Source organism: Zalophus californianus, chromosome 2, assembly GCF_009762305.2.
Source record: "Zalophus californianus isolate mZalCal1 chromosome 2, mZalCal1.pri.v2, whole genome shotgun sequence".
Classification (NCBI taxonomy): Eukaryota; Metazoa; Chordata; class Mammalia; order Carnivora; family Otariidae; genus Zalophus; species Zalophus californianus.
In genome coordinates, this window is record NC_045596.1 from 100,813,887 (window position 1) to 100,839,640 (window position 25,754).

Sequence of the window (25,754 nt, forward strand, 5' to 3'; positions counted from 1 at the left end):
TGTTGTCGATGTGTTTCTTTGCTTTTGTTATTAACTGGCCTATATAATTGGCTGCTCCCATGTTAGGGGCATAGATATTTACAACTGTTAGATCTTCTTCTTGAATAGACACTTTAAGTATGATATAGTGTCCTTCCTCATCTCTTATTATAGTCTTTGGTTTAAAATCTAATTTGTCCGATATAAGGATTGCCACCCCTGCTTTCTTATGGTGTCATTAGCATGGCAAATGGTTTTCCACTTTCAATCTGGAGGTGACTTTGGGTCTAAAATGAGTCTCTTGCAGACAGCATATCGATGGGTCTTGTTTTTTTATCCAATCTGATACCCATCCTGTATCTTTTGGTTGGGACATTTAGCCCATTTACATTCAGGGTAACTATTGAAAGATATGAATTTAGTGTCATTGTATTGCGTGTAAAGTGACTATTACTGTGTATTGTCTGTGTTCCTTTCTGGTCTATGTTACTTTTAGGCTCTCTCTTTGCTTAGAGGACCCTTTCAATACTTCTTGCAAGGCTGGTTTCATGTTTGCAAATTCCTTTAGTTTTTATTTGTCCTGGAAGCTTTTTATCGCTCCTTCTATTCAAAGACAGCCTAGCTGGATATAGTATTCTTGGTGGCATATTTTTCTCATTTAGTGCTCTGAATATATCATGCCAGTCCTTTCTGGCCTGCCAGGTCTCTGTGGATAGGTCTGTTGTCAATCTAATGTTTCTACCATTGTAGGTTACAGATCTCTTGTCCCAAGCTGCTTTCAGAATTTTCTCTTTGTCTCTGAGACTCATTTTACTATTAGATGTCAGGGTGTTGACCTATTTTTATTGATTTTGAGGGGGGTTCTCTGTGCGTCCTGGATTTTGATGCTTGTTTCCTTCCCCAAATTAGGGAAGTTCTCTGCTATAATTTGCTCCAATATACCTTTTGCCCCTCTCTCTCTTTCTTCTTGTGGGATCCCAATTATTCTAATATTGTTTCATCTTATGGTATAACTTACCTCTCGATTTCTGCCCTTTTGATCCAGTAGTTGTTTATCTCTCTTTTTCTCAGCTTCTTTATTTTCCATCATTTGGTCTTCTGTATCACTAATTCTCTCTTCCGCCTCATTTATCCTAGCAGTTAGAGCCTCCATTTTTGATTGTACCTCATTAATAGCCTTTTTGATTTCGACTTGGTTAGATTTTAGTTCTTTTATTTCGCCAGAAAGGGCTTCTCTAATACCTTCCATGCTTTTTCAAGCCCAGCTAGTATCTCTATAATTGTCATTCTCAACTCTAGTTCTGACATCTTACTAATGTCCATATTGATTAGGTCCCTGGCAGTCGGTAGTGCCTCTTGTTCTTTTTTTTGAGGTGATTTTTTTTTCCATCTTGTCATTTTGTCCAGAGGAGAACAGACCAATGACAGAACAAAATGCTAACAGGGTAACAATGACCACAGAAAAATATACACTAAACAAATCAGAAGAGACTGGAAACTGGGGGAAAAGAAAGGGAAAGAAAGAAAAAAGAAAAAAAAAGGAAAAGATAAAAAAAAAGAATATGACCAAATATGATCAGGTTGGTGACTAGATCAATGCCACACACTAGATTTTGGGAATATTTTGGTCTGTTAGAAGAAACTGCCTCCCAAAATTTTAAAGAAAGAAAAGCTTATATATGTACAAAAATGAGGGTAAAAACAACAAAGGGATGGAATATGACTATAAAGATGAAAATTATAAACGATTTTATAAAAGGAATTGATAAGATTAAGTTGGTTGAAAAAAGAAAGAAGAGAAATTAAAAAAAAGGAGAGGGGAGAATGTGATCAGGCAGGAGACTAGAACAAAGCCATACACTAGAGATTTAGGGTATATTTTGATCTGTTAAAATAAACTGTATCTCAAAATTTTAAAGAGAGAACAACTTATATATATACCAAAAATAAGGTTAACTACTATGAAGGGACAGAATATGACTCTAAAAATGAAAAATAAAAAAGATTTTTAAAAAAGGGATTGAAAAGATGTTGGTTGAAAAAGGGAAAAAGAAAGATTCAAAATAAAAGAAAAGAAAGAAAACTTAAAAATTAACTTTGAAAGACTAAAGAATCATGGGGAAAAAGCCACAAATTCTATGTGCAGTATTTCCCTAACGCTGGAGTTCTGCTGTTCTCATTGATCGATAAACTTGGTCTTGGCTGGCAGTTCTTGCTGATCTTCTGGGGGAGGGGCCTGTTGCGGTGGTTCCCAAATGTCTTCGCCGAAGTTGGAATTGCCCCGCCCTTGCCGGGTCCGGCCTAAGTAATCTGCTCGGGTTTGCTCTCGGGAGCTTTTGTTCCCTGCAAGCTTTCCATACAGCTTTGGAGGATGAGAATGAAAATGGCGGCCTCCCAATTTCCACCCCGGAGGAGCCGAGAACTCGGGGCCCCACTCCTCAGTGAGCACCCAGAGAAAAGCAGTAAGTCACTCTCATCTCCCCAGTCTCCGGCCGCACTCCGTGCTCACCCGGCCTGTGACGGAGCATTTCTATCTCTGGCACTCGACCCCATGTGGAGTCTCCAAACCCAGCAGATCCCTGCGGTGCGCTCCCATGCCGCTCCTCCCGGGGGAGGAAGGGGAGTCTCCCTGGATCTGCCACTTGTTGGGTCCCTGCTGAAGGAGCAGTGGCCCGACTCTGCGGCGGATCACGGTTTATGGCAACCCCAAGCTGAGATCCCACGCCTCGGCTCCATCTCTGCAGCCGGCTTCCCTGCTCTGATACCTGGGAGCTCTGCTGCACTCAGGCACCCCCAGTCTTTCTGTGACCCCAAGGGTTCTGAGACCACACTGTCCCTGCGAGGGTTCCACCCCCAGTTTAGCCACTGGAGCAATGTCCCTCAGCAGAGCAGACTTCTAAAAGTTCTGATTTTGTGCTCTGCTGCTCTATCACTTGCCAGTAGCGGCTGACGGAGGCCCCCTTGCCCGCTGTCTATCTTCCCGAATATCGCCTCGGATTCACTTCTCCGCATGTCCTACCTTCCAGAAACTGGTCGCTTTTCTGTTCAGAGTTGCTATTCTTTTCTTCGATCTCCTGTTGAGTTCGTAGGTGTTCAGAATGGTCTGATACCTAAATAGCTGATTTCCTGGGACCAGACGAAATTTAGGTCTCCTACTCCTCTGCCATCTTACTCCTCCTCCCTTACCTGCAGCTCTTAAGCTAGCATTACTTAAGACAGATTTCAGCCTTTACTTTTTAATTAATAATCTGATCTCTCCCCATCTTTTTAAACCTTGTCTTCTTCCTCATCTTTATTCTTTTCTCATTATCTGATAGGTTTTCCATCTTTTGTTTTCCATTCATCCTACTATCATCCTTTTCCACTTCCTGAATATCATCCAATTTAAAGAAAACTAATTAAATATATTCTTGAATGGAGTTGTATATTATTATCCCTAAATTTCACCCTTTGTCCTTACCCACTTTGCCTACTGACCTACCTAGAAACTGATAGCTAATGAGCAAGCTGTACCATTTTAGAATCTGGAGTTTATAAAAAGATTCTTTTTTTTTTTTAAAGATTTTATTTATTTGACAGAGAGATAGAGAACACAAGTAGGCAGGGTGGCAGGCAGAGGCAGAAGGAGAAGCAGGCTCTCTGCTGAGCAGGGAGCCGGATGTGGGGCTCGATCCCAGGACCCTGGGATCATGACCTAAGCCGAAGGCAGCCGCTTAACTGACTGAGCCACCCAGGCGCCCCTTAAAAAAAGATTCTAACAAGGGCACTGAATACTGTAGTTTTCTGTCACATCTCTTCAAATTTTCTTAAAGGTCAACCAAAGAACAAAACCCTTAACTTCTTTCTGATGTTTCCTAAAACTTAAGTCCATGAGTCTTTTGTTTAATACTTATAGTATAAATAAAAAATAAGTAAATAAAAAAGATTTAATCCAGGTAATCTATGAGCAATTGATTATCTAATGGAAAATTAAGATAGGCCTTTAAATTTATCTAAACTAAATGCAACATTTAAAAGATAAACACTTAAAGGGGCATCTGCATGGCTCAGTCATTAAGCGTCTGCCTTTGGCTCAGATCACGATCCCAGGGTCCTGGATTGGAGCCCAGCGTTTGGCTCCCTGCTCAGTGGGGAGTCTGCTCCTCTCTCTCCCTCTGCCTGCCCCTCCCCCATTGGTGTGCTCTCTCTCTCTCCTTCTCTCTCTCAAATAAATCTTGAAAAAAAATTTAAAAAAAGATAAATAATTACTGTCTAAAATTAAAAGTGTTCAATAATAATTAGTGTATATGACTGATCTGCAAAATAGATCCAATCACAAAACAAATAAATTAGACATTTTGCTTACCTGTATTAAGACATTATCTATCGCTGTCTGTACCTCTAAGATGAGACTGTAGCTGGCATCATCTTTATTTAATGTAAACTTATCATTTACACTAAACGAAGGTACTGCTGATTTTGCTTTGCTTGATTGAGAAGACTGTTGATATTTCTCTCTTTCCTGTACTACCTTATACTGCAGATGTTCCAGCTCACTCCTAGAGGAAAATATATACAACTCTGTCACCTACAAGTATACACATTTGAAGTCCTTAGAATGATTACAAGAATTTGAGACATTAACTTCTGCAAAATGGATTTTTATTAGGTGAACTAGAACTATGACACTAATAGGAGCAAAATTTTGTTTCTGACTGGCCAAACAATTCCACATTATTTATCTCTAATCTAAAAATTAAAACTCAGTTCCGTACTAGCAATATTAATAAAGAGTTGTAAGTATCAAAGCAGGTTGCAAATAATCAATTCTAACACACAAATCTAGTTACAGTTACATATAATACTAATCAGAAGAGAAACTGATTGTACTGGGGCTGAGAAACAGATTTAGTTTGAAGAAACAAAATGTGTAAATATGTACCTTTCAATCAAAATTAGGTGAGACAGACAAAGGAAGGAGGCTGCAGAGTATTCACATTTTGGGGACCATAGGATGATCATGAGCCAGTGGTACAGCAGAAGTTCTATTAAGTGTTGAAGAGGATTTTGCTTAGATTGAACTGTACAGGCATTGCTTCATTGCTTAGAGTCACTCCAGTTAAAGGGAAAACCCATATGCAAATGAAGCAAATAGTAACTGAGAAACAACAACATGAGGCTTCACCAGCCCCAACTTAGGGGGAAAAGTCTGGGAAGAGCTTGGAAGAGATTTGTGCAATAAACAAAGGAAAAGATTCGTCCAAGAAATATTTACTGAATGCTTCATATGTACCTATGTTGTAGGTACTGAATGAACAAAACAGACATAAGTTTCTCATCCCATATTCCACTGGAATCAGGAGGGATGGACTGGGCTATAAATGTACGGTATTATACTGAGGATGTGAGATAGTAGACATTGACTCTACTTGGTTTCTTTGTTGCATGAAAGTTGGAGCTTGCTCCCAAGGTGGCTTTGCTAAACTGGCTTGTAGTAAACTTGTTTGGCTTTAGTGAATTAGTACTTGTGGCATTTTGCTGCCTTAAAAACTTCTGTAGCCCTCAACCAAAAACAGATTGGCCATCACTGCCCCAAGAAGTTGGCAAGGGTTGAAGTAGGGAGAGCAGTCATTAAAAATTTTAGCAACTTGCACTTCTTCATTATATGAAGCAATTTTACTTGAGTCTGGGGCCCCTTTTCATAGGACTTGTCAAACTGAATAGGCCACAGAAGCAATCCCCGTGTCTAAAGGAATCAACATTACTCATTTCCAGTAAGAAAACCGATAAGCCAAAGTTAAAGATTCAGAAGGGTCTATAGGAGCAGGAAACATTACAATTAATGAGGAACACAGCATCTATGTTGGTTTCTTTCTAATGCCTGTGAAAAAACAAAACATTACAACTATCTGTAACTAAACAAGTGAAAATATGATCTAAGAAAAAGTCAGTATAGAATAAAGCATATAAAAGTATATTTCTAACTTTGAAATAACTAATTAGCACTTACTGCTAATTTTCTCAAACTGATAAACTTTCATTTAAAAAGGTGATAAATGAATTAAAAGGTATAGTTCCTTCCAATATTCTGCTTCTATTAGTAATAAAAAAAAAAAAAACCCACACTTCATGAAATGAAAAAAAAAGCAAACAAAAAAATCCAAGATTACCTTAAAGAAGAAATTTTATTCTGCATCTCCTGATTAATTTTCAGTTCTTCTCCCGGTCCACTTTCCTTATGTACAGGCTCTGTTGTCAGACCTGTAACCCAGCCTGTAGAGATGAAATTACTTAATCATGCACCACTTAGTGCTGTTAGTGTTAAAAAAAAACCCCAATTGTTACATGCCCCTGTGTCCACCAACAGCAACCTCATTTAGTCTAGGACTTATTCTCCTTCAAAAAACAAAACAAAACAAAAAACAAAAGAAATCAAGTTGGAAAATATTCAAACCATAAAGAAGAAATTACTTAGGCATTTTGTAATACTATTTTTATTTTGCCTGAAACACTATAATACTATGATTAAGGAAATCTTTCACTTATTACAGTTTTAGTTTTCAAGTATGGAATAAGTCAACACATTCTAGCAAATACCTGATGAATTAAAACAGTCTTTCAAAAATCATTTTCATGGAAAATTAAATTCTCACACTGGCTATTTTGAGAATGCAAAAATGACCATCTCAAAAGCAAGGAAACTTTTATAAGAAATGTACACAATAACAAAACTAAATTTCAGCAAATACTTCTTTTTAAAACCAAGAATATAATTTAATTTTCAAAGATACTAGAGCATGCTAAGTACTCTTAACAAGTATTATTCAAATATTAACTGTTTTATAAATCAATACACCCACTCCTTCCCTCATTTTTTAATCAATAAAGGTTTAATGATATAGGTAAGATTTACTAATAACACTTTTTTAAAAAAGTAGTCATCAAAACTAATTTATTAAATGTTAAGTTTTTTCTTATTCATTCTTTCTTTACTTACTACCATTTACTTTACCTGAATATGTGGATACCACAATTTCATCATAGCCATCTTTCCCTATACAACCACCCTGGATAGATGTGACACTTTCAGACAACATCTAAAATCAATTTAAGATCAAGCACTTCATTAATAACTAAAAAATTCACATATTAAAATAAGCCATAAAACTTATTTTCCCATTTCCCGACATTCAAAACATACATTTATTGAATACTTACCATGTGGAAACAATGAGATTAGAAGGCAAAAATCCTACACAAACGGCAGAAAATTCCAGTGCTTTTAAATTTGGGGAAAGAATATTGAAAATGACTCATATATTTGTGTGTTGCACTTAGCCTCATCAGTCACCTAATGAGCAAAAATCATTTATTTATATAAAGAAGTTTTTTGCTTTTTGTTTTTGAAGATTTATTTATTTTAGAGAGAGAGAGAGGGAGACTGTGTGCATGAGCGCATGTGCATGGCATAAGGAGGGCAGAGGGAGATGGAGAGAGAAACTTAAGTAGACTCTCCCTTGAGCCCGGAGCCCGAGGTGTGGCTCGGTTCCATGACCTTGGTATCATGACCTGAGAGGAAACCAAGAGTTGGACACTCAACCAACTGTGCCACCCAGGCATCCCACGAAAGAAGCTTTTTTAAAAAGTTACATAAGCAAAACTCCCAATATGTTTAGTCTATCTGAATTCCATATACCATCTCTCATGTGTTTTTCCCAAATAGTTTTTTTAATGAATAAAGAAGAAAGCCTATATGAAACCTTTAGAGAATTTTTATCCCCATATTATCTATGTAATATACTTTCTCTATACATCAAAACATCTGTATTTGCTGATCTGTAGTTAAAGCTGGAACTGAGAGGTAGCACTAGCACAGAAATTAGACAAAGAAAAGTTAGCTGATACTGAGTTGTGGTTTTTTTGTTGTTGTTTTTTAAAACAGCCTCAATGAATCCTGCCTGAGGCAGGATGGGAAACCGTGGACTGGAGAACACCACTTCATGAAAATGAAAGATTCTGTTTACGGCAGAATGATTCTCCATGTAACTCTGTACCTTAGGATAAACAAGCTGAACTACATTTAAAATTAGTGAACTAAAATTACTCTTATCTAGTAATTCTCATATGGTAAACTCTTGGGTGGCTAGAAGTGAAATTGCAACTTTTCTCTCTCTGCTTAAGGATATTTTGATATTGTCCTAACAACATGAGTTTACTCCTAAAACATTATTATCTTGAAACAACACAGTCTTGTTTATGTTACCCAAACATATAAATGTTACTTCTGTAATCTACTATGCATTACAGAAACTAAGGCAAATATTTAATACTTCAAATATACAATATTTAGAAACCAAATGAAGCACTAATTTGTTATTCAGCTGGAAGGCAACAGTCTATTATTCAAACACAAGAGTAGTCTAGAGAAGATTTTGAGAACATCAAAGGTGCAATATTCTAAGCCAAACACAAGATTTTAACATATTTGATTTAATAAAACCTAAACCATAATAGTCATCTCTATAATTATTTGATGAATAAGCATATATAGTCTTTTTTTTAAATGAACTGACCTGATCAAATCGTAGAACAGGCTCATTTGCATTGTCAAAACTGTACACTTCCACCATTCCATCATCTCTCCCAACAAGTAAATCCTTAACCCCATCACCCACAATGTCAAAGCTGTCAACACACAAAATCCCTTTAAAAAAAGATGATAGAGGTGACAAGTTATTAATAAAACTAACACTATAGTCAAGTATATACAAAGTAAAGAATGAAAAAAAATGTATATACCAAATCAGAATGGGAAAAAAAACAAAAACCTTGGACCATAATCAGATGTCCTCTTTTCTATCTACATTCATCCATTTCCAAGACTTTAAATACACTCTAAATAAAAAAAATAAAATAAAATAAATAAAAATAAAAAGTAAATATACTCTGAATAGAAATAGCTCATAAGTTTATATCTCCAGCTCTGGCCTCTCCCCAAGAGCTCCAGACTCATATATTCAAGTCTCTATTCAACATTTTCTTTGAGACATACATTTGCATCTCAAACTCTCCATACCCCAGTGAAAACTCTTCATTCCCCTTAATCACATCCCCTCAATGCTCCTTCCCCAATCTCTCCTCATCTCAGTAAGGTATCACCCAGTTCCTCAGGCCAAAATTCTAGGCTACATCTCTGATTCCTCTCTTTCTCACTGCCCAGATCAAATCCCTTAGCAAATCTTATCAGCCCTATCTTCAAAACATACTGAAATTGTCTCCTTTCCATTTCCAGCTACCATTAGCTTAGCCCAGGCCACTTATATCTCTAGCCTAGAGTAAAATAAATTATAACAACTATAACAATGACTTCCTAACCAATCTCTATGCTTCCAATTTTGACCTGCTTCCCCCCAAATCCATTCTCTCTGGTAGGTTTTTGTTGTTTTGGTAGATTAGATCATGTCATACTCCCACTTACAATTCTCCAAAGACTTCTCACTGCACTTAGATCAAAATCCAAACCCTTTTACAAGGCCCATAAGGACCTACATGATTTGGCTCTATGCTACTTCCCTGACTTCTTTTCTTGCCATGCTAATGCATTTAGCCACACTGGTCTTCCCTCTGCTCCTCAAATGAATCAAGTTTATCCCTGCCTCAAGTCCTGAGTTTTTCCTCTTTCTCCAGCATACCCGCCCCCCCAAGTTTTTACATTACTATCTCCTTTACTTATCAATCAGATCTCAGCTCAGATTTTACCCTTTATAAGATGCCTTCCATTACTACCCAGTCTAAATATAGTCTTCCTCCCTCCACCCATCACTAATACATCACCCTCTGATATTTCTTTCAGGTGACTGGATGAAGCTATCTTATTTATTCATTTGTTTATTCTCTGTCTCTGCTACCTAACAAGTATTTGTTGAAGGAATAAATGAATATATGAATAGAATTACTATACCTATAAATAGCCATCTCACTACCTTCTAAGTCAGATATAAATTCCCGCAGAAAGGTATAAATTCCTTAGAAAACAGAAATACTCCCTGACCCATTGGACTTTTTCCTTGTCTCCTATCAACTACTCTCAAATTCAAATAAATTTCCTACACCAAACAATGAATAATGGCTTTGAGCATGGAATGATGTTATGGATGGACATTAGTCCATAAAAGCCTATCTATACTAAACTACTATTAGCATTTCGTAATTAATAATTATGCCAAAGTATGACAGACCTGCTAAATAAACAAATAGTAAGGTGGCTCTGTGAAGTGCTAGGTCTACTATGTACCATGAATAAATAAAACAGAATGAACTATATAATTCAGGATATTTAATAATCAATGAAATTTCAGAATCTAAACTACATCAAAAACATACCTCCCCGCTTTTTCTCATTTTGAATTTCCCATTTGTGTATTGGTTTGGAGGTAGTGATCTGAATAAGCCCAAGTTTTCCATCTGATGTTCCAAACCAAAGGTCTTCTCCAGAGTCACCTAGTTATAATTAAAGTCAACATGTAATTTTATCCCATGACTCATCTCTTTAAAACTGAAAATTTTTCGTATACATTGACTTTCACATAAAAATCTCATTTAAAAAATATAAAAAGAACACTTACTTTGGGGGGGTTGGTTATTTAGTCACAGAATTTTATAAATATAAGAGATAAGACCCTTTCTCATCTAATATTAAGATAAGGAAACTGAAAATTAAAGTTCAATAATTCATTACTGTTAGTTACTGGCAAGTTATCTGAAGACTATTGTCTCAATTCCAGTTCATGTTCTTTCTACAATTTCCCATTTAAACTTAATATATAGTTAAATGATTAAACCTGAAATATCTAGACTTAACTAACATAATGCCCTCCCTTATTTGATTGTGATTACCGCCATTTCCGTTGTGTAGTGCTAAAACAGTAGGTGGGCCAGGCACTTCAGTTTCATACATCACATCAGATCCCTGAAGGAGAACAAGTATTTCAAAACTGAAACAGAGTACAAATTTAAAATAATATAGGCACTCATAGATAATGTCAATATTCATATAAAGAACTCCAGAATAAAACTGCCAGAAAAGATTAGGTTGTGATTAACTTGTCTTTGTTAGCAATTTTGTATATGTTAATTCATTTAAAAATACATACAAAATGTAAAGATCAAGAAGAAATATATAAAATATTCTACACTTCAAATACTTTTCATTTTAAATACTTTGCCCAAAAACTTGACTGACACTGGTAAATTTTCCTATCAAAGCTTTCCAGGAACAAGTTGTTGCTTTTTTCCAGTTTAACTTAGAGCACATTCAAACATTTAAACAGACCCAAAGTTACTTCCTAAGGAGAATGTTGGCTTTTCTTTTGGATATTTCCAAAACCTACTCCAATGAGAGGTCAAATGACCTGTTACTTAGATAAGAAAACAAATTATGTCCATTTGTCTTTTTAAAAATTTTGTCACTTGTAATGTTTTCATTTAGTACACAGTATTTGTGAAGCTGTTAAAGAATGAGGTAGAAGTACTTACACTCACATGGAAAAAATATCTATGATAAATCATTCAACAAAAAACCCCACAAAATTATAGTAAATATGGAATGATAACATTTTTCTTAAAAAATTAAATAACATATAAAAATATAAAAGTCATATGCTTTATCTTTTATTTAAAATTACACTTGAAACTTCACAGGTATCAAGTATATAAACAAAAAAATACACAAAAAAACTTTAAAAAAAGACTACCTCTGGGGCAACGGATTGCTTACAAATGTGGAGTCGATGGGGTGTAGGGATATGTGAAGGGTAGAACAAAGGCTTCAGGTTTTAACTTCTCACAAATCCTTAGTGATTTTTTTATTTTTACAGTAAGCACATGGATCTCTTCTTGTTAAACAAAGCAGAATCCTCAAATCAGCTAGACCAATTCCTAATTGAATACTAGCCAGCTCCTGTTAAAAGCCTTATTCAAACAACTTGTATTTGGGAGCACAGGCTATTGAAGAAATTAATCATTCATGCCCCTAGAATGAACCTTGAACATTAACTTTTTTTCCCATAGGAAAAAAAAAATAAAACCTCATAGAACTACTGGAATTTTCCTTCTATAAAAGGACTGATGTCAAGAAATAGCTATGAAATTTCTGGCTGTGAAATTTAGAAGAGTGAGAAAGCCTGTGATGGCACAGAATAAATGGCCAAATGTTTTGTTCAACCGCACTATCATCAGCCCAACTTTCTAACCCACCTAATCCACGTGTTCTAGGTTATTTGCATTTAAACTTTATTTTATGGATCCTGGTGTGTTTACATATGTGTATTTTATTGAAAGCCATTTTTGAGAAGACATAGTTGTAACTCTTATTACTAATAACAATGCCTTATGCAGTTGTTTTAACCAATCATAGTTTTTAGTAGAAATATAAGGACAATAAACTGATTTTTCTATCATTCATTTACTTATCCAATAAATATTTACTGAGTGCTTATTCTGTTCCGCATATTGTCATAAATGTGGAATAAACTCAAATGATACAACCCTGATCACAACTATCCCTTCTTTGTTAAAACCTAACACCCTCTCCCCAACACAATTTCCTCCATTAATTTGATTTTTGGGGGAGGGAAGAGTAATGGAGGAAGAAAGAAAAAAAAGCTAGAAAGAGTTCTTTGTAGCAAAGGCATTCCGTTCTGACTGAACTAGTTCAGAAATTATGCATGGGGGCAGAAAAGCATCCTTTTTCCGATATATGTCTCTCTAAAAACTTGCCAAAGATCTCAATACATTTGCCTTAAGTTAAAAAAAAAAATTAGCTTACCAATTAAAAAGCATTTTTTCCAGATATAATTTTAAGTAGGACATTTAAAGTGGTAGTAATAAGTAATTTATCTCAAGTACACATTGTTCAGCAATATTCATTTACATAAATTATGAAAAACCATAAAAATGCAAATAACAGAAACCTGTAAAACTCTGAGCACTCTGTCCTGGCAGGCCAATACTGGTGTAATACGAGGTAATCTTTCCACTGGAAGGCAGATGACGTCATTGATTTTGTCCCCAGAAAGGTAATAATGTTGGTCTTTGCAATCACAATAATGGTTATAGATGTAACTTGCACTGAGAAAGAGGTCTGAGCCAGATATATGCCTGAGGACATTAAAAGTAATTTAAAATATCCATATTTTAAAAAATAAGCATAGGAAACTCCTGAATTCTTTTGATATGAAAATAAGTTTACTTATACAAGTCTCTTTCATTTTATCACAAACTTAAAGAATAGTTCCCCCCCACCATTTCCCCCACTTAATTTGTAGCCTTTTGATATAACGCTGATTTTAAAAAGCTGAAAATGAGGATCTTAAGGCCTCAGCCATCTCAAAAATTAAGCTCAGAAAAACTGAAAACAAAGACAATGATAATTGTCTATATCTGAAGACAATGTCAAAAAGTAACTTTTTCTCAATGTGCACTATGTGCCAAGCACTGTCCTGAGAGATTTACATATATTACATGTATTAGCTTAATCCTCATAATTCTGTAAACTAGGGACTATTATTATCCCTTTTTACAGAGAACAATAAAATGTTAAGTAACTTGCCTAATGGCACACAACTAGTAGTGGAGTGGATTGCGGCTCAGGTAGCTTTTAGGTCTAGAGTTAGCTTTCTTAATACTACACTAAGTTGTCCGGAAAAGGCTTTTGGAAGCAAATCTACTTTAAATGATAAACAGTGGGGAAAAAATGATTTCATTAGAATTTTTCTTGAAAAAAGAAATGAAAACAAGTTGATTTCAAATTATATTTAACAAAATTTAGGCAATAATCATAGCAATGTTCTAATTCTTATATTGAATCCAGTTTTTACTGGGGGAGCTGAAATTTGACAAAAATCACGTACTAGTGTATTACCTTTCACTTCTAGATTGCTAAAATCATGTAATCATAAAAAAGGTAATTTTATTTGAAGGTTTCATCTATTTCTCCACCGCTCTAAAGTCTAGTTAAAAAGTTTTGGTACTAAAATTATTCCCTATGCTATAAGGATCTTCATTGATTTTCTCTTCGATTATCGCTTAAGGGGCCTCACTTTGTGGCTCTGCCTATGATTTCAGTAGTCCTCTTAATATCATTTTTACCAACCTAATGAAATTCTATCTTTTTCAAGATTTTAAGTTTCATCTTGAAATCCATCTGCACTACATTTGAAATTATATTGCAATTACACATTTTCCAAAGTATTACTTGCAATCACTACTGTTGACAAGAGCGGGGACAGATGGAAGCATTAAGCAGGGAAGGATGCGTAAATGGTAACCAACTTTGTAAGTGCTCAGTTTCTTACTGAATATTTTCAAGTTATAACCTTGCTTTCCTGTGCACCCTTGTAAATCTGGGGATTCAGACAATAAATTTTAAAAAATTGAGTAAAGATCCTCTCCATCCCACCTCTGCCACTCTAGTAAGAATGTTTAAGAAACTAGCAATAGATACTGGCTGGGAAACTCCTCATCTTCCTCAAACCTCTGTCCACATACCTTCCTGAATGTGGAGTTATGCAAATTATTAATTTATTACTTTGATTTTAGTATTTCACAATTATCACTGGAGATTTCAAAAATATTACATTCTTGGGTGCCTGGGTGGCTCAGTTGGCTAAGCGACTGCCTTCGGCTCAGGTCATGATCCTGGAGTCCCGGGATCGAGTCCCACATCGGGCTCCCTGCTCAGCGGGGAGTCTGCTTCTCCCTCTGACCCTCTTCCCTCTCGTGCTATCTCTCATTCTCTCTCTCAAATAAATAAATAAAATCTTTAAAAAAAATATTACATTCTTGTTAAACCACTGAACTCACTCCCACTTGCCACTGTTTAATTTTTACCTAATCTCACCAAAGCAAAGTTTTACAGCCTGGACATTAGGACATGTGATGTGCATTATACAGAATTATGCAGGACAGCTGTGCATCACACAGAACTCTGGACTGAATTAGTAGTTTTCAAACCAAGGTCTACAACTTGGCTGTTGTTGTAAAATGAAGAACTTTTTTCTTTTCACTCACTCCTAATAATTCTGAATCTGCAGGTATGAGTAGGACAAGAAATCTACTCTTTTAAGCTTCCAAGAGATTCTCCTAAGTAGCAGGTCTGAGGACAGTGGATTAGATAAACTTTAAAACCCTTCTAGTTCCCATGATTCAAAAAACTAAAATTTTACTTGCAAAATCTCACAAATCAGGAAGCCATTAAGGGAGTTATTTTTTTACTCACAATCTTACTTGATTTACCTGAAATTATAGCCTATTGCTAGTTACCAACTTTGGTAGCCAGCTTTTTGACAAATGATGCTACCTCACAACCAAAATAACCAGAGACAGCAAAGGAACAGAAACCTAAGTATCTCTAGATTTCTTTTACTTTTTTCTTTTATACCTTGATCAAGAATCAACTGAACCATTTAGTCAAAAAATGAATGTATAAATACTATAAGGGTCTTAAAAAGAAAACATTTCGACAACCAATTGATTTTGTATTGATTCTATGTTAATTAATTTCTGACTAATAAAGTACCTTTAGTCAATTTTATTTCCCAGGAAACCTATTAAGATATGATACTCAATCTGATGTTTGTCACCTATCCAAAATATTATAAATGGATATGTAAAAATAAAAAAAGGATAAACATACATAGCTTTAATGCTTTCAGTGAGGTTGGTTTCAAAAGAGAGGAACTGTTTTCCTCTCTTTGTGAAGCCTCTAATCTCAGATCCTGCAGCAATAAAAATTTTCTCCTGGGGTGTATTAAGAACACCTCCTAGCTCCAATCTTGCAATCTTCTGCCCCGGTAAAGTCTTGAACACTGCCTGCAAAAATTATTGGGGAAAAAATTAAGTACACAAATTTACTGTAAACATTTTCCTTTACTGAAAAAAAATGCTGTGATTTCAAACACACAAAATATTATAGTTCCACTACAGAAACATCTTTAGATATGAATGTATTTACTTCAGTGAGTCTTCAAGGTTTTTGGCTAAAAATCTTCCAAATTTGGAATATTTATTACCACACATATTTCAGCCACATCATTAAAATCTAAACTTCTGCATCTCAAAGTACAGTTCATTAAGCAGTGGCATCAGTATGAGTAACCTTATTAAAATGCAGAATCTCAGGCCTAACCCCAACTCTACTAAGTAAGAACCTGCATTTTAACAAGATTCCCTCACTGGCTCCAATGGACATGTTTTTGCATTTTAATCATTTTTTTTTTTTTAAAGATTTTATTTATTTGACAGAGACACAGCGAGAGAGGGAACACAAGCAGGGGGAGTGGGAGAGGGAGAAGCAGGCCTCCCCGCAGAGCAGGGAGCCTGATGCAGGGCTCGATCCCAGGACCCTGGGATCATGACCTGAGCCGAAGGCAGATGCTTAACGACTGAGCCACCCAGGCACCCACATTTTAATCATCTTTTTAGAACTAAAGTCTCCTGTATCTTTTATAATTTTCATGAATTTTAGTACTATAAATAAAAGGCTATAAAATTTACTGAAAACCCAAATGTATAACTTAATATCTAATTGGATACAACATTTATATCATTAATTTTATCCTGGTTATTTTCCATTTTATTATTGGCACCAGTTTCTTTCCCTCCCCTCCAATGACTTTATACAGAGAATAAAGTATCTGGGAGGATATATGAATAATGGAAACACTGGGCTTCTGACAGTTTTTACCTATTCATCTTTTTATAAATTCTTCAATATAAGTGTTCACAGCTCAGATCCATTGCTTGTAAACTATGATTTTGTGAATATAATGATATACAATCACATCCTTGATTAGCTTACATTAAGTGGCAAAGGTGATGGGATAGTCACTTCCATGTTACATTATGTTACATAATGTAACATAATATATGTTACATGTATGTACATATATGTACATACATTAGGTACATAAGACTCCACCTTAGCTGGCTGGAGATTTTCCTGCTGGCCTGAAGAAGTAGGTCAGCATGTTAGGAGTGAGCCTGTGAGAGGACCACAGGGCAAGGAATTGTGGGGACCTCAAGATGATGAGAGCAGGCCTTGGTGTACAGATAGCAATAAAGTGGGGACCTCAGTCCTACAACAGCAAGAATCTGAATAATGTCATGTGAGCTTGGAATAGGACCCCAGCCTGGCACTGCAGCCATGTGAGACACTGAGCTCAGACTCCTGACCCTCAGAAACTGTGAGATAATAAATGTGCATTATTTTAAACCCTGAACTTTGAAGTAATCTGTTCTACAGCTAGCTAGCATATGACTCTTTTTTTTTTTTTAAGATTTTATTTATTTATTTGACAGAGAGAGACAGTGAGAGCAGGAACACAAGCAGGGAGAGTGGGAGAGAGAGAAGCAGGCTTCCCACTGAGCAGGGAGCCCGATGTGGGACTCGATCCCAGGACCCTGGGATCATGACCTGAGCCGAAGGCAGATGCTTAACGACTGAGCCACCCAGGCACCCTAGCATATGACTCTTGTGTCACCTGTAGCCTCATACTCCATGTAACTACTTCCCTCACAATGCATTTTTCATTGCTTTTAGGAAATTTTAACCTAAAAGTATTCAATAAATAGTGTTTCTCTTTTAGAAAATCTGTTTTTCTCAAAAAAAAAAAAAGCTATACATACCACTGCTTCTCCTTTTTTCATGCCAAAGCACATAACTACCCCATCGTGATCTCCAATAACCACCTACAATAGATTGAAGAGAATCTAAAGTTACTATTATTATGCCTTTTAACTTATATGGGGGAAACAAGATTTTCAATATATAAATTATGACTTTAAATGTAAAGATCAGAAAATCTAGGAAAGTACCCCCACACAAACTAATACTCCAAGAAATTACAAGAAAAGGGCAAAAAGGAGGTATGGAGAGTCATTATGCAAGTAGTTGGCCATATATTTTGTTCCTACAATGTAAACAGAACAAGAGAACAGAGAGAGAAATGTCAGGGAGGTAATTTTTTTTCTCAGCTGGAGCATAAGAACATGTTAGGATTAACCTTCAAAACAGGTTATCAATTAAAGTTGTGACTGACCTCTTTGATATTTTTAAAACCTGTGTAATAGAAAAATTTTAACATATACAAAAGTAGACAGAATATTATAATGAATTCCCATGGATCCATCACGTAGCTTCAACAATTATCAACATGTAACCAATGGATTATTTTGAAATAAATGCAGAGGAAGATTTCAACACTTCTTTCTCAGGAATTAATAATCAAGCAGACAAAAGATAAGGATATATATTAGAAAAACAATTACCTTTGATCTAATATATATGCACATATGTATATATGCATGTACATATATATAGGGTGTGTGTGTGCGCATACATGCATAAATAAGTAATCATTCATCCTAAGAATTAAATTATAAATGTTCTTTTCAAGCACACAGGAACATCAGAAAATTGACCATGTATTAGGACATAAATAAAATAAGTCTCAAATACCAAAAACTTGATGTTGCCGAGCACATTCTTAGGCGCCCAATTTTTTTAAAGATTTTATTTATTTATTCATGAGAGACAGAGAGAGAGAGAGAGAGAGGAAGAGGCAGCGGGAAAAGTAGGCTCCCCGTAAAACAGGGAGCCCAACGTGGGATTTGATCCCAGGACCCTGGGATCACGACCTGAGCTGAAGGCAGACACTTAAGTGACTGAGCCATCCAGGGCCCCAAGGCCCCTGAGTCTTAACTTTGGGGTAGTGGGATAGCAAACCCTTTTGTGCATTTGATGAAAGCTATGGACTTTCTCCCCAGAACAATGAACATTCACAAATAATTATGCACACATTTTCAGGAGATTTATAGATCTTTGGTATTGGCAGATTTCTATTCAGATGAAAAAATACATAAGAACAGTTAAGGTTTTGAGTTTTTTTTAACACTACACTACTCCAATAATTTATAAAAACAATAATCTATTTCAGGGATTCCCAAAGTGTGGTTCCTGGACTCCTGGGGTCAACGAGAACTTCTTAGGGAATCTGCCAAGTGAAAACTATTTTTCTCAGTAAGTCTTTCTTCTTTCACTAGGTTGATATTTGCAATGATGGTACAAAAGCAATGGTGGATAAAATTGCTAGTGTCTGGCAAGAATCAAAACGACAACAAACCACACCAGTGGTCACTGTAATCTTCATCACCACTTCACAGTAAAGAAAAAAAAAATCCAACTTCATGTAACAGTGTTCTGGATGAAGCAATAAAAATTATTAATCTTGTTAAATTTTGACCCTTGAGTCATCTCTTTTTAATATTTACTGTGAGAAAATAGAAAATATGCATAAAATTGGGGTGCCTGGGGGGTACAGTCTGTTGAACATCAGACTCTTGGTTTAGGCTCAGGTCGTGATCTCAGGGTCCTGAGATCTAGCCCCAAGTTGGGCTGGTGCTCATTGTGGAGTCTGCTTAAGATTCTCTCTGCAGCCCGCTCTCTAAAACAGATGAGTGGTCACGGCGCCTGGGTGGCTCGGTTGGTTAAAGCGTCTTCCTTCAGCTCAGGTCATAATCCCAGAGTCCTGGGATCAAGTCCCATACTGGGCTCCCTGCTCAGCGTAGAATCTGCTTCTCCATCTCTCTCTGCGCCTCATCCCGCTGAGTCTGCTTCTCCCTCTGCTCCTCACCCCACTTGTGATCTCTCTCAAATAAATAAAATCTTTAGGAAAAAAATAAATAAAATAGATGGATGGATCTTTAAAAAAGAAAATATGCATAAAACACTCTTGCTGCAAACCAAAAAGCACTTATATAATTGTTTCAATCACGAGCTGAACTACCCAGTTTTTTTAAGAAACACATTATTTTTAAAGATTTATTTTATTTTAGAGAGAGAGAGAGAGAGAAAAACGGTGGGGGGGGGAGTGGCAGAAGGAGAGGGAGAGAGAAACTCAAGCAGACGCTGCCCTGAGCACTGAGTTGGACGTGGGCTCAATCGATCTCATAACCCTGAGATCAGATCTGAACTGAAACCGAGTCAGAGCTTAGCTGACTGCACCACTAGGCACCCCAAGAAACACAATTTTAAGAATGAAAAAACAACTGTCAACTATTAACAATGGTTAATAATAAGTTGTTATTAACACTTGGGTATTTGTAGATATTTTTTTTTATAAAACTGAAGGAAGTGAGCTTGTCATTTTAAAGGAAAATAATTGAGAGTGTTTGCTCCCAATGATAAAATTTGAGCTTTCACATGAAAATAAGTACTCTGGGAGACTTGTATCTGCCACTGGGAGCTGGACAGCTAGCTATTCCATATTTAACAACTTTTCTGATGAAATCTGTAGTGATATCAACAAATGTGATTTGTTTGATATTCTATAATAACATTTGGACAATCAACATATGAACATTCAACCTTTGGGAGATCTGTATAACTCAATGAACTAATAATCTCAAAAGACCATTACAAGATGCTATAAAACCACGCATGAGTAAAAGATCCATTCAAAGTACAAATGGTTTTTAATGTACCAAAGTATGAAAAGCTACTCAATATGGTTTCATATTCCACATTGCAACTAATATTTAAGAAACTACTACTTGCCAAGTATATGTGTCATATCATGTACGAAGAGCCATAATTATCTGAAAAAGCTATATTTAAATAACTCCTACTTTCAACTGTGTGTCTGTGTGAGGTGGGTTTTCTTTGTATACTTCAATCAAAACAATATATCACAATAGACAGTAGGAAACAGCCATGAGAAGCCAGGTGCCTTTGTCTGTGCCAGACTAAAGAACTGACAAAGGTGTAATACAATGCCACTATTCTCACTAAATTCTTTTTGTTTATGAAAATACAGTTACTTTTCATTAAAATGTTATTTATGTAAACGTAATGGGTTTATTTTAAAAAATAAAATAATAAATATTTTAGACATTTCTCAGCTTTAATCTTAATATAATAATATTCATAGATATAACCCAAATAAACAAAAGTTCTTTGGGATCCTACATAATTTCAGAGTGTAAAAGGGTGCTGAGACCAAAAAGAATTTGAGAAGTTCTGATCTAATAGACCAAATACACATGACAATCAGAAATCTGTTGATTTATCTTAATAAAATGTTATTACATCAGGATAGTGTATTTATTTGGCAGCTATTAAAATATCTTACTAGTCTACTAGGAAATTATAATTGGCTTATATAAATCATAGGATCAATATTTCTATAAAAATAATATTAGCTAGATAGAAAGTTCAATATCAAAATACTTAAATACTTATAAAAACTTTATTTTTATTTATCAGAAAGAGAGAGTGGGGCAGAGGAGGAATCAGAGGGAGAGGGAGAAGCAGATTCCGAAATGAATATGGAGCTGATGCCAGGCTCGATCTCAGGACCCTGAGATCACGAATTGAGCCAAAACTAAGAGTTTGACACTTAACTGACTGAGCCACCAAGGCACCTCAATATTTATTCTTACACATATGATAAAGTTCAACAAGAATTTTCTCTATATCCTATTGTGCTTTATGTTTCTTTTTCATATACACAATCTGGTACACACAAGTACACATTGAGTAAATTATTAACAGGAAAATGGAATATGTTTTTCAACAAGTTTGCTTATCCTTTACAGACTGTACATAAAAATTATAACATCCAAGAAAATTACTGTCTATAAATATCCCTTGGTATTCCAACCTCCGTTCAAATTAAAAGAAATTTATTTACATTTTAACATTAAAGAGTAACTTACCAATAAAGAAATATAAACCTCTCCTCTGTCAGAGCTAAAGCGATAGGGAGAAACCATTAACTCTACAGTACCTTTTGTGTAGTTCTATGTCTTGAGGCAGGAAGTAGCTTCATAGTCTTCTGAGAGGTCACTCCCACCTAAGGAAACACACCAGTCACCTAGTGAATGTTTTCTGACATGAAATGATTACATCAGAGATTAAAAGGACCAGCAGATTCAGATCATAGTGAGACTTATTTTTATTGCAATTGGTGATATGAAATAATTATGATCAGTGATGAACTTACTTTCTAATGAAATATGCCACAAAAGTCAAAATATAGGACACCCCAAAATAGTAAAATTTATGCTATAAAGTTGTCAAGCCAAAAATAATGTGACATTAGTGGCAAAATACTTTTTTTTTAAAGATTTTATTTATTTGTGAGAAAGAGAGAGAGTGAACAAACAAGCAGGGGGGAGTGGCAGGCAGAGAGAAGAAGGCTCCTCACTGAGCAAGGAGCCAGATGCAGGACTGGATCCCAGGACCCTGGGATCATGACCTGAGCCAAAGACAGATGCTTAAAATGACTGAGCCACCCAAGCATTCATAGTGGAAAAACACTTCACAAACAAATATTTCTAGAAGATTTCATAAAAAACTTCATATATACAGTTGTCATATAGTTGTTAGTTTTTTTAAAGTGATTAAAAATCTTTGGAAATAGATTACAATTATTTAAAATGCAACATAGAAGATTTTTGCTAAAATACCAAACATGCTGATGGCAATGACATCCAATCCGATGATGAAGATTATTTTACAAAAGATATGGAAGATGAAAACAGCATGGCCTGTTCAGCAGGGAACTATCACTAGTGGTGCACAGTTAGGATAGGAGGCTGGGTGGATGGGACCAATGGGGGAGAAGTTGGAAAAAACAGATCATGAAAAAATTTACAGATAATGTAGAACTACAATTTTATTCCATATTCTAAGGAGTAGTATTAAAGTTTAAAGTAATCTGTTTATATTTGCATTTGTGAAACATCACTCTAACAAGTGATGTGAAGGATGGCTCAGAGGGAGGTGAAGCTGGAGGCTAGGAGCCCAATTAAGAAAATGAGAACCTGAACTGGGGGTAATGAAGATGGCAACAATGGGACAGAGTCAAGAGATATTTAGGAGATAAAAGCAGTAGCAAAATGTAGTGACCAGTTCAATATGGAAGATATTAAGATGGAAAGTGCCTAGCATAATTTCCAGGTAAACTGACGGGGCAAACTTTTGCACCATTAGTCAAAATAGGATTACTGAAAAAGAAGATGGAAAAGAGGGACAAAATGTCTAGAGCTTAAATAATGAGAGGCAGGATGGTGTAACAGAACACCAGCTGTGGAGTCAGAGACTTTGCTTCACATAGGAACTCCATCCTTTTTCTCTGTTAAGCAAATTGCTTTATCTGAGTCCCTGGATCCCGATCTGTAACATTACCTACTTCGAGAATTTTTATGACGATTAAATAGCAATGTATGTTAAGCTCTTAGAATAAATTGCATGCACAATAAGCAGTTGTCGTTTTTATGATGATCTGGCTGGTGAGGTCCAGCTCACAGTTAAGAAGTGTCTGGAGCTCGGAGAAGGGGCTGGGTAGAGATGGAGATTTGGGAGTTACGGGCCAACAGGTAGCTGCAGCCTGGGAGAAGAAGGGCCCCGGGGAGTTATCCGGGATCACGTCAGTTCTTTCTAGGCATCTTTAAGACCAGGCGCCAGCAACGCGGGAGCATGTGTCGCTTCTTTACAAGTCCCGGCGGACCCTCAAGAACAAGCAGGAGTTGCCCGTGACCGGGACTACGCGAGCGCAGCACCCAGCCCCGCAGCATCTTCGCCACCGCACCCGCTCTGGGCGACCGCGACAGACGTCACTGGAAGGACAAAATCCTCTCGGGGAGCGGGTCTCACCCAGCGCGGCTCTCGCTTTATCCCCTCAGGTTTACCTGTAAATAATCCGCTCGGTTTAAATTTAGATCCATGACGGTGGCACCAACGCGCTGCGCAGGGCCGGGACCGCACAGGAGTGACAGAGGCTGACACAGCCCGGGCCTCTGAAGGGGTACCGCTCGCGTCCCCTCGAAAGAACAACCCCAGCAGCCTCAGTAGGGGATGCAAATGCAAGGCGTCAGGGCAGCGGCGTCCGCGTGACGTCAATACGTTCACGCGAAGAGGACAGCCTCCGCCAAAACGAAGCCACGCCCCTCTCCCGAAGGACCGCCCACGGACTTAACCTGCCTCCAATCAGAGGCAGAGAGGAAAGGAGGACGCGATCCTGGAGACCGGAGAAAGGTGGTTTCCCCGGAGACTGCAAACGCAGCATTGGCCCCACCCCCACCGCCCTCTAGAGCTGCACTTCTAAATCCTTCTTGGTGTAGACCCGCAATCTGAAACCTGTGTAGATTCTGAACTATTTTACTGGCACTGGAAAGGGTCCTTCAAAGAATTAGGTTCCAAAGTTATAGGCGTTAGCTTACCACAGTGCTTATCAAACTTCTGACCTTACGACCCCTTTACAAAACTCTTACAAACCATTTTGGAGGACCCCCAAAGACCTTTTGTTTTTATGGGTTATCTGTTGATATTTACGTTAGAAATTAGAATTGAAATTTTAAAATGTATTTTCAAAACTTATTAAATATTTTAATGAAAATAACTTATTTTCGAAGGAAAAAAAGAGGTAAAAAGACTGGTGTTATTTGCAAATCTATTTACTGTCCACCTGAATAGTAGGCAGGCAAGTCCCAGATCTATTACTGCATTCAATCTGTTGGTATAGGTGTGTTTTTTTTTTAAGTATATGAGGAAATCTGGTTCAAAATCAACAAGTGGTAGTTTCTGGAAAGCTAATTGCAATGTGAAATGTCTTCATTATACAACATCCAAGAAATCCTATATGTTAATATTACCGTGGATTTCATCAGAAAAGTTTTGAAGTATTAGAAAGCTATCAACCTCAGACATGTATACAAATTTTGCAATATTCTAATTTGTGTTTAGGCCAAATTTTAAGCACTGGCAACAAATGTCAATTGTTTTTCTTGAAATGATAGATTCCAGTCTTGAATTCACAAGAAAGTGTATACCAAATATCCAAGTCTGAATAATCATAATTTTTGTCAGTTGTGCTTTTAAAAAAGAAGTGTTCCAGCTAGCAACTCAAATAATCACACAAATGCTTTTCCTTGAGACAGTACCCTTCTGTATTCAATAGAAATGTTTTATGTACTTTCTATTTCATCACACAGAATATTTTAAAACAAACGTATTCAAGAGTTGAGACTTTAACAACTTTTACTCTTCACAAAGGGCATTTTTATATAGAATTTTGTTTCCTGCCAATATGTGGCATGAGGAATGCAGTAACTATTATTACTGCTTGAAGCTACTGCTTTGATTCATGCTTAAGTACCAGCAGTATTAATCACCACTGTTTTTTGTGTTTTTTTTGTAGGTGATTTCTTAGGTTTAATTTTTTTTAATTTTATTATGTTCCAGTGCAAATATCAACACAGTGGAAAAGGCAGATAACATCTTAGTGTAATGAAAATAGTTTCAAAATCACAGACCCCCTGAAAAGGCCTCAGGGACCTGCAGACTACCACTGGCCTAGAGTGACCCAAGGTCTGACTGAGAGCTCACTTTCCCTGATTCTTTCATCAATCCTTCCTTAATGCACACAGTGCTCTGCCTACAGAAATACTCCATACGGATGAGTAAGATACAGCCCCTATCCTGATTTCTTTGGTCTACTAGTGGAGAGTTCATAAGTGATTGTGAAACAAGAATTGAAACCCTGAGAAGAGGTGCTTCTTAGGGAGAAAAATTACTTCCTGCAAGGGATCTGAGAAGGTTTTGACTAGGTACCAGAATGTTCCAGACAATTCTTTTTCTGAGGCTAAAATAACTCCATATTAAAATATAAAACAGTGACTGAAGATGGGTTAACTATGTAGAAATCTGGGGGAAAACACACATCAATCTAGATTTC

At 36.4% G+C, this 25,754-nt stretch overlaps 1 protein-coding gene and 1 long non-coding RNA gene across 2 annotated transcripts in view; one reads left to right on the forward strand and one right to left on the reverse strand.

Moving 5' to 3' along the window:
* LOC113924242 overlaps positions 1 to 19,252 on the forward strand; it is a 41,911-nt gene extending 22,659 nt beyond the window's left edge. Inside the window, exon 3 of the long non-coding RNA XR_003520600.2 lies at positions 19,060 to 19,252. This is a non-coding gene — a long non-coding RNA (uncharacterized LOC113924242). The remainder of the gene's footprint in view (positions 1 to 19,059) is intronic.
* The window catches only part of BBS7 (Bardet-Biedl syndrome 7), a 45,763-nt gene extending 21,854 nt beyond the window's left edge, over positions 1 to 23,909 (reverse strand). Inside the window, exons 1-11 of the mRNA XM_027597709.1 lie at positions 23,710 to 23,909; positions 21,804 to 21,869; positions 17,644 to 17,706; positions 15,653 to 15,828; positions 12,930 to 13,116; positions 10,855 to 10,927; positions 10,342 to 10,458; positions 8,532 to 8,662; positions 6,971 to 7,055; positions 6,129 to 6,231; positions 4,325 to 4,517 (exon numbers count right to left, since the gene is read on the reverse strand). Coding sequence (XP_027453510.1) covers positions 4,325 to 4,517; positions 6,129 to 6,231; positions 6,971 to 7,055; positions 8,532 to 8,662; positions 10,342 to 10,458; positions 10,855 to 10,927; positions 12,930 to 13,116; positions 15,653 to 15,828; positions 17,644 to 17,706; positions 21,804 to 21,869; positions 23,710 to 23,745 — 1,230 coding nt within the window. The 5' untranslated portion in view covers positions 23,746 to 23,909. The remainder of the gene's footprint in view (positions 1 to 4,324; positions 4,518 to 6,128; positions 6,232 to 6,970; positions 7,056 to 8,531; positions 8,663 to 10,341; positions 10,459 to 10,854; positions 10,928 to 12,929; positions 13,117 to 15,652; positions 15,829 to 17,643; positions 17,707 to 21,803; positions 21,870 to 23,709) is intronic.
* Between the last annotated feature and the right edge of the window lie 1,845 nt (positions 23,910 to 25,754).